Source organism: Somniosus microcephalus, chromosome 8 (assembly GCF_052327205.1).
Source record: "Somniosus microcephalus isolate GS21.2 chromosome 8, FLI_Smic_1.0, whole genome shotgun sequence".
In the NCBI taxonomy this organism is placed as follows: Eukaryota; Metazoa; Chordata; class Chondrichthyes; order Squaliformes; family Somniosidae; genus Somniosus; species Somniosus microcephalus.
This window is the reverse complement of record NC_140994.1, coordinates 35,860,986-35,873,716: the sequence shown is the minus strand read 5'-3', so window position 1 is coordinate 35,873,716 and position 12,731 is coordinate 35,860,986. Positions and strand designations below refer to the sequence as shown.

At 42.6% G+C, this 12,731-nt stretch overlaps 1 protein-coding gene across 1 annotated transcript in view; it reads left to right on the top strand.

Moving 5' to 3' along the window:
• mcmbp (minichromosome maintenance complex binding protein) overlaps window positions 1-12,731 on the top strand; it is a 39,544-nt gene that overhangs the window by 5,695 nt on the left and 21,118 nt on the right. The window contains exons 3-8 of the mRNA XM_085994544.1: window positions 1,859-1,999; window positions 6,848-6,889; window positions 7,912-8,013; window positions 8,143-8,272; window positions 8,972-9,120; window positions 11,497-11,594. Coding sequence (XP_085850670.1) covers window positions 1,859-1,999; window positions 6,848-6,889; window positions 7,912-8,013; window positions 8,143-8,272; window positions 8,972-9,120; window positions 11,497-11,594 — 662 coding nt within the window. The remainder of the gene's footprint in view (window positions 1-1,858; window positions 2,000-6,847; window positions 6,890-7,911; window positions 8,014-8,142; window positions 8,273-8,971; window positions 9,121-11,496; window positions 11,595-12,731) is intronic.

Genomic DNA, 12,731 nt, shown 5'->3' with positions numbered 1-12,731 from the left:
GGAGCAGAGCAACTCGGACAGCAGCTTCCTGATTTCCGTGTTTAACGCGCATGTGCGGCCGCCGGAAGTTGCTGTCCGATTTACTCCTTAATAACGGTGATGCTGTTGGCCTCGACGTTATTTTTAGCGCAAATTCTGGGCCATTATTTTTAATTGACCAGGTGAATAAACGTCTTGTACTTCTACATCGAGCATCTGCTCACTTATCACCAGATGAGATTCCCTGATAAGTGTTTGAAAGGATATTTTTAAAAATCACCTTTTTAATTTCTGTTTACTGATGATATGATAGGCCAGTTTGACTACACCGTTTGCATTGGGGCAAAGTGGTTAGCGCTTTGCTTTGATGCAAACTGTTTAGTGAAATCCTCCTGTGAAATCAACTCGATCGTATTTGGGCAACTGGAGTAAGACCATTTACCAAAGATAGTCTTGCACCACTTCACTTTCACACTGGTTACATTATAATTGCAGCAGATGCTTTGCAAGTTGTCTTTTTAGTGTTAAATAGTCCACATCACGGTTAGCGCTCTGCTGACATTAAATTTAAGCTGGATTTTGGCACAGTGGAGCAGAGCAGGTATGCACAGAGTTGCATTGCTCCGAGCCGGAGAGCAAAAGTGCAGCTGATAGTATAACTCCTTCTGCTCGTGTGTAAAATAAGAGCACTCTTAGATTTTCCAAATGTTACACCAAAGAGAGCGATGATTGTATTCTCTCTTACAAATAGTATAACAGACTGGTTCACAATAGGCAACAATACCCCGCCCCTGCTATTGCTATTTCAAGGGACTATTCCTGAGAGCTTGATTTGAGAGCCAAGAGAATTCATAACTGTAGCTGATGGGTTCAAGTGATGTGCATCTTTGTGACATCCAACATGTTAACCACTTGAGATGTTGGGCCCTCTCCTGTGTGTGCATATGGTTATATTTTGTGTAAGGTTTTTGAAGCAAAATTAATTGTACATTTTTTTTAAGTCATAATATATAAAGCGCTGGTTAGGCCACAACTGGAGTATTGCGTCCAGTTCTGGTCCCCTCACTTTAGGAGGGATGTGATGGCCCTTGAGAGGGTGCAGAGGAGATTTACCAGAATGGTTCTGGTGATGGGGGATCTTAGCTACAAGGACAGGTTGGAGAAGCTGGATTTGTTTTCATTAGAGCAAAGGAGGTTGAGGGGTGATTTGATAGAGGTGTACAAGATCATGATGGGTTTGGATAGGCTAGACGGGGAAAGGCTGTTCCCACTAGTTGATGGTACAAAGACTAGGGGACACAGATTTAAGGTTTTGGGCAAGAGATACAGGGGGGGATGTGAGGAAAAACTTTTACGCAGCGAGTGGTGAGGACCTGGAACTCGCTGCCGACTGAAGTGGTGGAAGCGGAGACACTCAATGTTTTCAAGGGGAGACTGGATAGACACTTGAGGGGAATAAACTTGCAGGGCTACGGGGATAGAGCGGGGGAATGGGACTGACTGGTTTGCTCTGCAGAAAGCTGGCGCGGACTTGATGGGCCGAATGGCCTCCTGTGCCGTTGGGACTCTATCTGCTATGTATTTGGTTGCTGATGCTTGACGTCTTTGAACCGTACTCTGTAGAACTCTCTCAATTTCTGTGCTTCACTCCTTTTAAAAACCTAACTTTTCAGTCAAACTTTCGGTAACTGCTCCCTCCATAGTTCAGTATCTTTTTCCATATCTATTTTCCATTGGGAAGTACCTTGGGACCTTTTTTATTACAAAAGTTAACGGTATAGATGGAATGTTGGAACGAGAAAGGCCATTATTTCCGTAGCTAACATGACATTCTCCATGAATGATTTGATTGGAATACAATTTTTCCCTCCTAATACAGGTGCCCTCCTTGAATGATGTTCCACTGCATTACTTAAAGCCAAATAGTTTGGTGAAATTCCGCTGTATGGTCCAGGATATGTTTGATCCGGAGTTTTATGTGGGAATTTATGAGACTGTGGAGACAGCTGCCAAATCTAAAGTAAGTATTTTTCGGGTAAAAATGGCACATTAAAACTATGTTTGAAAGCAAAATAGTAAACGATGGCCATCAAGGCAGGCCATGTCTCCATTGTGTTTCTCAACTGCATTGACAGATGGTCCAGTTTTCTCAAAATGTTCACTTATTAGGAACTCAAAATGTTGTTATTTTCTCTTGTGCATTTTTTGTGCAATTTTCCAACTTAGAAATGAGTTGAACTTCAAAATAAAAGAGCTATTGTGGCATGTGTTCATGTGAGGCCTGTAATTCAAACTACAAACACATTGAAAAGAATTATGTTGACAAAATTGATGTATTTAGAAAATAGTGTGGAGTTTTCAGTTCCCAGTGTGCTTGGATATACTTCTAAGTTCCGAGGCCTGAGTCTTATAACATTTGCATGCTTTCACCCACCCTGTAATTGTCTTGTCCCTTAAACCTAACTACTGTGTCCATCAGGCATCACAAATGCATGAGTGTACATTTGGTGATTTCATTTATACCTTTATGGTAAGTTTTTTTTAAAAAAAGAGTCGGCACACTCTTTTAATTTTGAGCCCTACAAGGCTTTTGAAAATACACTTCCTAATGATGCATTTACCTTGTGACCACCAGCAATCTGAGGTAAATGAGGTGACATTGCCACTTTGAGGAGGTGTCCAAGAATCACCTGAAGAGCTTGATTTCCCCAGGACCTCCTACAGAGGAGTAATGCAGTTGCTTACCTCCGGTATCACTGGCCATCATTTTCTTTTTAATGTCCGTTTTTTTCCCTTGTACAGGTCAGTAGAGCAGGGATTCCCCTCGCTGGCCTATTCCGAATGGACGTAAATTGCAACTTCTTTGAGCAAAAGATTAATTAATATAAATGTAGCCTCACACACAAACATTTTACTTTTTGTAATCTGTCAAAGTCTCTTGTTTTTGAGAAATGGAGGGGAAACATAGTTTGGCTCGCTGAGGATGGAACCAAATGTACAGAGCCTCTGTGATCTGTTCAATTCAGAGCTGAGCTGCAAACCCGATGTCCTATCCATTACCAAGCTCTGTTGAGCTAAAACTTTACCCTTGGCGCCTGTTCTGTAAAAATGTATCTGTACATTGTTGGTTGTATATTTCTCCCCGTTGTCCAGGTCTCTTCACAGACCACTGAGAAAAGGCACGATATCAGTGGTCGAGCTTTTACATGGTACACAACATCGACGGCAGCAGTCAGTACATCTGACCGCTCGTTTGACGTAGCTTTTGCGGCTAGCGCCTCCCTGCGTGTACAACAGTGGCGCCATAAACTGCGCAGCGCGACGGCTTTCACCCGGGCAGCAAGTCCACTATTGCGTCCAGTCCCCATCCTGGCCAATCTTGACACCGCACTCCATGTGTTTGTTTTTATTCTGTCATGTACCAGTCTTAACATTTTGAACAACTCCTCACCAGTCGTTCGCATTGGGCCAGAACAGCAAAATTGAAGGTCCTCTTTGATCTCGGATGAGTTGCTATATCGAACGAAAACCATCATTTGTGCTGCGTTGGCACAGCCAGTACTCTCGTCAATTTGTAGTGCGGAAAAGATGCTTTCCCTCACTATTTAAAAAAGGTGGTAGAGAGAAAACGGGGAATTATAGACCGGTAAGTCTGACGTCTGTAGTGGGGAAAATGCTAGAGTCCATTATTATAAAAGATGTAATAGCAGAGCACTTGGAAAACAGTGACAGGATCGGACAGAGTCGACATGGATTTACAAAAGGTAAATCATGCTTGACTAATCTACTGGAATTTTTTGAGGATGTGACTGGTAGAATAGATAAGGGAGAACCAGTGGATGTGGTGTATTTGGACTTTCAGAAGGCTTTCGATAAGGTCCCGCATAAGAGATTAGCGTGCAAAGTTAAAGCACACGGGATGGGGGTAAGGTACTGTCTTGGATAGAGAACTGGTTGGCAAAGAGTTGGAATAAACGGGTCTTTTTCCAAGTGGCAGGCAGTGACTAGTGGGGTAGAGCAGGGATCGGTGCTAGGACCCCAGCTATTCACAATACATATAAATGATCTAGACGAGGGAACTAGATTGTAATATCTCCAAGTTTGCAGATGAGACAAAGCTGGGTGGGCGTGTGTGCTGTGAGGAGGATGCAGAGAAACTCCAGTTTGATTTGGACAGGTTGGGTGATTGGGCAGATGCATGGCAAATGCATATAATGTGGATAATTGCGAGGTTATCCACTTCGGTGGCAAAAACAGGAAGGCAGATTATTATCTGAACGGCAATAGATTGGGAGAAGGGGAAGTGCAACGAGATCTGGGTGTCCTTGTGCACCAGTCGCTGAAGGTAAGCATGCAGGTGCAGCAGGCGGTTAAGAAGGCAAATGGTATGTTGGCCTTCATAGCGAGAGGATTTGAATACAGGAGCAAGGATGTCTTGCTGCAGTTGTACAGGGCCTTGATGAGACCACACCTTGAGTATTGTGTGCTGTTTTGGTCGCCTTATCTGAGGAAGGATGTTCTTGCCATGGAGGGAGTGCAGCGAAGATTCACCAGACTGATACCTGGGATGGCAGGAATGACGTATGAGAAGAGATTGGGTCGCTTAGGCTCATATTCGCTAGAGTTTAGAAGAATGAGAGGGGATCTCATTGAAACTTATAAAATTCTAACAGGACTAGACAGACTAGATGCAGGAAGAATGTTCCCGATGGCAGGGGAGTCCAGAACCAGGGGTAACAGTCTAAGGATAAGGGGTAAGCCATTTAGGACTGAGATGAGGAGGAATTTCTTCACCCAGAGAGTGGTGAACCTGTGGAATTCCCTACCACAGAAGGCAGTGGAGGCCAATTCATTAAATATATTCAGGAAGGAGTTAGATATATTTCTTAAGGCTAAAGGGATATGGGGAGAAAGCAGGGACAGGGTACTGAATTTGGATGATCAGCCATGATCTCGTTAAATGGCGGAACAGGCTCGAGGGGCCGAATGGCCGACTCCTGCTCCTGTCTTCTATGTTTCTATGCTTTGCCTAGCTGCTCCTCCAAGTCTCCTGCCATATTAGCAGTTCGGCGGCTAACTGTTGTCAAATAGTGGGATGAGACTTGGCTGATCGGCAACTTTCCTTCCTCATACTATCCATGCTTTTTCATCGCTGCTGAAAGTACAGCATTTTCACCGATCAGATGAGATTTTCCGCTGCTTGCGATTTGGTATGAGGCAGCATAGAATGCTTCAAGTGCTTTTCCTCCTCTTGTCCTTTTGAGTTGAAAGAGCTTTCGTTTGGGTGGGGGGGGGGTAAAGAAATCTCGTGGTTTATTTGTGAGGTGCAGGTGTTTGGTCTCCAAGTGAACGTCAGCACAAACCGCACGTTGCAGTCGAGGATTTTCGTCGGAATCAGTAAACCCGAATTCCAAGTTCGTGTTGGGAGAATCGGATTTCCTAGTTTTATTGTGACTGGCTCTACTTGTCCTTTCCCCGGGATCAACTTCTTCAACCGTATGCTTCAAAACCCACTCCCATTCCGCCAGTTATCGAACACCTAGTGTTAGTTATATAGCACGCGAGAGCTGGGGGGGGGTTGGGGCGGTGTTTGGAGCACATCAATTTGAAACGACAGATCAGTGCAGATACCAATTCAGCCAGGGATCATCTGGACTGGTGCTAAACTATAATATTGTCAAAACACACTGCTTACCTGGTGAGTGCCTGCAGCTGCCACCGGTGTAGCCTCACCCCACCTTCCAGGCTTACTATGATAGACTGGCAATCAAAAGTCTGAATTTCTTAAATTTGATCAGTTTCTTTTAAAATTTTAAAGAAATTCAGACTTTTGATGCACCTTGGCTGTGTGAGTTTACATCAGTGGCTCTCCTCAGCCCCCCTCTCCCCCCCCAAAGTTTGGGAACCTCTGATTAACTAAAGAAAAACTGCTTTTTGGATTATTTTTCATTTAAGGAGGACTCCAGGTGCTTTACTTTGGATTCATTTAAGTATTTTTACAAATCAAATCATTAACAAATGTAATCTCCATGTGAAAATTTTGCATTTTGTTTCATTAGGTCAGAATTTGCAGTACGTGGCATCATTGCTCATCAATGCATGTCTTGACTTATTTGGCATTTATATCACTTTTTTTAGAGATTTATGGGGTTGTAAAGTGCAAAACAGTTTTGTTTACAGTGCAATTGTTCTTCAGCCTCGGGCACATTTTAAATGAGACCTTGTGATGATATTTAGCGGAATTTGGAATAGAGGAAGTAAACCTGAAACGCTGCTTTCTGATCTGCTAGGACAGCAGGACAAGAGGGCATGGTTTTAAGGCAGTGAAGAGTAAATTTAAGACGGGTATCAGAAAGCATTCTTCATGCAGGGGGCGATCACCAGCTGGAATGGATTGCCAGCAAGAGTGGTTGAGGCTCTTCTAAGAAACCACTAGATGCTATGATGGCAAGACTGTCGAGTTGATATTCTGGAAGGATGAGATCAAATGGGCTGAAGGGTCATCTTAATACAAACCTACTTTGTGAACAAATCTAAAAGTGGAAGTCCCTGGTTGCATCATTCCTGGACTTTTACTGCACTATCTTAGCAGCTTCCAATAAATTCCAGCTTGCACTCTCGCACCCAATATCCAGCACAACAGCGGAAGCGCTCCTGTTTGATTGTATTTGCACCTGACCCGGAAGCTTTTTTTTTGCTTCTTGTAATTGAACCGTGCACTTGCTTATCATTATTCTAATCGCTGTTTGACTGTATTTGCATGTGCATCTCTACATTGTGTTAATTATATATGGTTTTTTCTCAGAGCTAGTTTTTAAGTTTTAAACTAGTGTGCCAATGTTTCAAACGGTCAAATTGTTTTTGATAGGTTCTACGCTTTGGAAAATACAAAGATGTTGCAGAATGTGGGGTAAGTAGTTGCCCACAGTATAGTCGTCTTCAATGCACTTTGCCTATATTTATTTTTTAAATTGTACTTAAACTTTAAATTTGTGGAATTTGGTACCTTTTGACTTTTAAATGCAGTTTATGGGTAGGTTACACCGTAAGGTGCTGCTATCCTGGAAAAAAAACAAGCTAGCCAGCTCGATGAGACCACAGCATTTACAGGGACGGTTAGGTGCAATTTTACTTTATAACAGTAGATGGAGCTAGCACTATTGGTAAAGCTGTCTGAATACCGAAGACAAAGGGAGTTTTCAAATACCCCTTTATTTAACAAAGGCGGAAATCCTTCTTGTCAACAGTGTTCCATGTAAAATGGTCACAAACCTATCTTATAAAAAATATTGTTCCTCATTCGTTCCATATCCTTCATTCATTTTATAAATGGACTCCTTCCACCTTATTTCAATTCTTCTTTGAAAATTGCTGCGTATACATAACCATACTAAATATCTGATAATATAGTGTTGGCTCAATTGGTAGGACACTCACTTGTGAATCAGGAGGTTACACCCCACTCCCAAGACTTCATATTTAGGGGCATTGTCATTGAATTCCCGAAGATATGGTTCCGTGGTGCCAACATCATTCCAGCACTCCCCCCCCCCCCCCCCCCCCCCCCCCCCCCCCCCCCAAGTGACAGTTCTTCAATTGTGAGCATAGCTGGTGAGCGTAAGCAGGCTATTCAACTGTTGAAGGCTTCACAGTTCAGTTTGATCCTTTTCTCACCGTGTCCAAATGTGCATTTTCCAGCAGGATATCAATTCCAGGGCTGCTGAGGCCAATTACCGGCAGATGCTTTGGCTGAAATGAGTTATTAGTTGATGATATCACTAACAATATCAGATGTAGGAATGCAGCTGCTTTAAAGTTAAAATCGCTGCAGTCTGTTGCCTTTCATCATGTGTATTGGGGTGGCGGGGGGGGGGGCGGGGTTCGATAACAGAATTTGGTTAGGGTGTGTTACAGGATTTATTTTCTCCTCAGCTCCAACAAGAGGTTACCTTAAACTCTGCCAAATGCGTCACACTGGAGAGGCAGACATTCTACTGTATTCCGGTGCCCGGAGAGTCGGAGTGGGTCAAAGAAATATCCTTTTGGTGACGTGGGTTCCTTTTGAGCCTGAGAGGCTTTTCATCTGAATGAATGAATGAATAACTGCAAGCAATGTAACTGAGTAACCTGTAGTCTGCTGTTTTCCTTAAATTGCTGTTGTACGCCTATGCCAGTGCCAGCCAAGCACATGGCAATCCTTCCACATCCTACACTCCAAGTCGGCACAAGAGGAGTTATGAGGAGGATGAAGACATGGAAATGCATCCACCCAAACTAAAAGAGCAGTGTGCAGGTAGGGGCATTTATTTAACAAACCTGTGCTCGTTGATTCGAGTTCACCAGCAAGGGCTGCCGAAATGGTAATGAACTCGTGCTACATACTGCAGGGTAACAGTCTCCATTGCACAATACAGGTTAGCCATCTTATTCCTAGAGGTAATATTGTGGTACTCTTGCTAGTTTCTCTAATGTCCTGCTAATGAATGAGAGAGGTCCCTTGTCACCAGTTACATGATGCGATTTTTCCCAAACTACTGTTGTATCACAAAGCAGTTATTTAAGAGGATTATTTTTTTTCTTAAAGTTGAGATGTGCTAACCAGAGTGCTGAATTACATTAAATTTAATCCAGAATAGTTAGAAGTTTTTTTTTGCACTTCACTACTTTTCACGAAATTCAAGACATTTTTGTAAAATGTGTTTCAACGGTGGAAATGACGGTCCCGCCTATCTCGCCAGTCCAAGTGCAGAGTCCAAGCTCAGCTTGTGTAATAAAGCACTTGGTGGATGGAGATCAGTCTGACCCGCGGTGAGTTGAGGCAAATCTGGTCTCTTGTGAATCTGTAAAATGGCAGATCGTGTTGTGTACGTGTTTGTACTACTTGTTCACTACTGGTTGTTTTGATTAATTTGAAACTTCGGGTGTTTCTTATTAGTGTTGGGAGCCAACAAAATGGAAGGGGTTAATACTGTCCTTTTAACGTGTGTATCAGTTGGCTGCAGTGGATCACAAGGATGTGGAGACGCTAAGCGCCTTGAAAAGGAAGCACCAGGTGGACACCAGAATTTACCGAACTGCACAACGTCGATTGATCTCAACTTCCCATTACCAGGAGAGAAAGGGCCTGCATGCCTTGTGAAGGTAGTAATGTTTTTGTGGAGGATGGAATGTATGATGCCTGTGTACTGCTTTGATAACATCAGTAAGTATAGGGATAGATTTCTATGAAGTAATGTTTTTTCAAATATTACAGAATACACATAGAAACTGTTTCCAATTTCTGTTTTTTTTTCAGTCATCCTGTTGTAAGGCAAAAATTGCACACTGTTGGGGAATGTTGGGCATTTTCTTAAGTTTGTCATGGCGATTGCATTCATTTTAAATTGAGCAACAATGGCCCAGAAATTCGGGTCGGAGGCTTCCCGCGGGTGCAAGCCTCCGACCTGCACTTGCCTTGCGTGCCGGCCGTTGTGCTGTGGGCCCCCGTGGAATTGCGATCCTGGGCCTCCTCCAACTGCCGGCGCGCAGTGTTTGCGTATCCCAGGGGTGCAGTTAGTTCGATGCGTCCCCGGGATCACGTGGGCCATGGAGAGCCAATCGGAGCAGGGAATGCTTCATTCATAAGTTTGACAGGAAGAGCTGTCAAACCTATAAATACTATAAGCCCCAAAACATCACTAAAACCTCAAATAATTTTTTTTAAAACATCACATTTTAAAAAATAAATATAAATTACATGAAATAACTATTTTAAACAATTTAAATTTTTGAAAAAATTCATTTTCAAACGGGGCTAAAAATAAACTTAGCTTTCTTTAAAATATTAAAAAATAATAAACCTGTGGGGGAAAAAAAATGTTTTAATTTTAATTAATTCACCACTTACCTTGTAAAAAGCAGGCCTTGCGCCTGCTTTTTACATGTCTAACTTCTGGAGACTTATCTTCCCGGGAAAACCTGCAAAAAAAACGTAAGTTCGATGCGTACGCGCTGCCTCTCCCGCGCACACGTTCCACCTCTTAACCCCTTCTTTCAGGGGAACGGAAGTGCCGGTTTCCCGTTCATGCGCAGTGCATGCACGAAACCGGCACTTTCGTTGGGTCTACGGGTGAGTACCCAGTGCGTACTCACCCGTGGAGACCCGAAGTTCTGGGCCATTGTGTCTTTTAACGCATTTCCTGCTGTGTACATTTTATATTTTCCAAAACTCAGTTTTGTGTCTTGACTAACTAAATTCAAAGAACAAAACCTTGTGTTGATTTTTTTTTTTTTAAATAACTGCTCAAATCTTTCTTGAAACTTTGGGAGAGGGGAAGACGATCTAACGTGCTGCATTTGGATATTACACAAACACTTTGTAAATAAGTGTAGTGGAAGCAGGTAGAGCTCTCTGTCTCACAGGATGCTGATCAGCTTTGCTAATGCTATATTTTTGGAACTCCCTAATTTGACCCCAAGAGTAGCCATCCAAGTTGCCACAGAGATCTTTAGCCCCTAATATCCTGTCAAATGTACTTGACACCGGATGCAGAGATTTGATATGGACGTTTACCCTTGCTCAAAATCTGTTGCTAACCATTAATGGTGGGAATCTGTTTTGATGAGTTCAGTGATTTAACAAATCAAAGTACACTTGCTGTGAACTAATTTTACAAGTCCTTTTCTGCATATCCGTCAGAGGGGGCAGAAGCAGCTAACTAGTTTTCCTCTTGCATAAATACCATGATTACCACATTCAGTAAAGTAAGGATATTGTACTTGTTCAAGTAATGGTGCATCTAATACAATTATGGAATGATACAACACAGAAAGAGGCCATTCAGCCCATCGTGCCTGTGTCTGCTCTTTGAAAGCTGTCCAATTAGCCTCTCTCTGCCCTTTCCCCATAGCCCTGCAAATTTTTCCCCTTCAAGTTATCAAATTATTATTGAATCTGCTTCCACCACCCTTTCAGGCAGTGTATTTCAGATCATAAATACTCGCTGTGTAAAAAATATTTCCCCTCATCTCACCTCTGGCTCTTTCGGCAATTTTCTTAAATCTGTGTCTTCTGGTTACCGTCTCATTTGCCTCTTCAAACAGTTTCTCCTTATTTACTCAATCAAAACCCTTTATGATTTTGAACACCTCTATTAAATCTCCCTTTAACCTTCTCTGCCCTAAGGAGAACAGCCCCAGCTTCTCTAGTCTCTCCATGTAACTGAAGTCCTACATCCCTGATACCATTCTAGTAAATCTCCTCTGCACCTTCTCTAAGACCTCGACATCCATCCTTCCTAAAGTGTGTGGCCCAGAATTGGACACTGTACTCCAGCTCAAAATATTAAATTATTTCCCCAACATAATGGAGCTTGTGCGGTCATTTTTCAATTATTTCCCCCCTTGGGTCGTTGGGCAATCATGTAACTTAGTACATTTTAATTAAAAGCCCATGTTGATACTAGATACTTGCTTCAGTCATGCATTATTCTGTTCAGAATGTTTGTCCATTAATGTTTTATTCTCTCTATTTGGCAGATCTATGAGGACTGGGATGGTTTCAAAGTGAATGATATGCTGGAGGTTTATGGGATTTTATCAGTGGATCCAGCACTTGGTGTAATAAATGATGAGAGGTGAGACATTCGGTCACTAACTGTTCAGTGTGCCATTGCACCTCTTCAATTTTTACTTTTTTTAGCGTTCAATATCCAGTCTTACTACAGAAATTAAAGGGGTTTCTTGTATTTAAGGAGCTCAAGTATCAGTCTGTTTCTCTTCATACACAAATTTGAATGTAATGGCCCAGTAATTCCTGTCACAACGCGTGAGTACGGACGGGGTACTCACGCGTGTGCCCGGAGGAATTGCCGGTTTTCGGCATGCACAGCGCATGCGCTGAAAACCGGCATTTGCTGTCCTCTGACCCAAGGGGTTAAGAGGCAGAACGCGCGCGACTGCACAGGCAGCGCGTGCGCAGTAAAATTCCTTTTTTTTTTCCCAGAGTTGCGCGCGTGTAAAGGCCTCCGGTCTTTACGCGTGGAAAAACAAGACGTAAGTATTTAGTTTTTCAGGTAAGTGGGCTTTTAGTACAATGTAGAAATTTTTTTTTCCACAGGTTTGTTATTTTTAAAGAATTTACAGGATGGTAAGTTTAGTTTTAGACCCTATTTTTAAAAAATTTATTTTTTTCAAAAAATTGATTAATTGTTTAAAACATTTTTTTAAACGTATTTATAGTTATTATAATCAGTGGGATGTTTTTTTAAATTTTATTTAAAGTTGAAGTAGTGTTTTGGCAGCCCATACTTTTCATGAGTTTGACAGCTCTTACTGTCAAACTCATGAATGAGTTTCCCCTCCCCTGATTGGCTGCACAGTGCTCACCTGATCCCAGCCGGCACATCGCACTAACTACGCCGCTGGATCAGGTAAGCACAGCGCGCCGACAGCTGAACCGGGCCAGTGACAGGAAATGCGAGCAGGCCCGGGCTTCAGATGTTGGCGCGCAGGGTGAGTGCAGATCGGGGGCTTGCACGCGCGGCAAGCCCCAGATTCTAATTTCAGGGCCTATATGTTGTCTGTGTTTTATCTGAGCAATTAGTACCATTTTATTAGCTACTATGCAGAGTGACTGAATTAATTGAGCTGTTAAAGGTCTGTGCTTAACCATGTATAAAATAAATGTTGTATTCAGAATACAAACTTACTATTTGTGTTCTGCAGTGACTACGGTAACTGTTTTATTAGTTTTCACAGCTGTGAACCAGGGC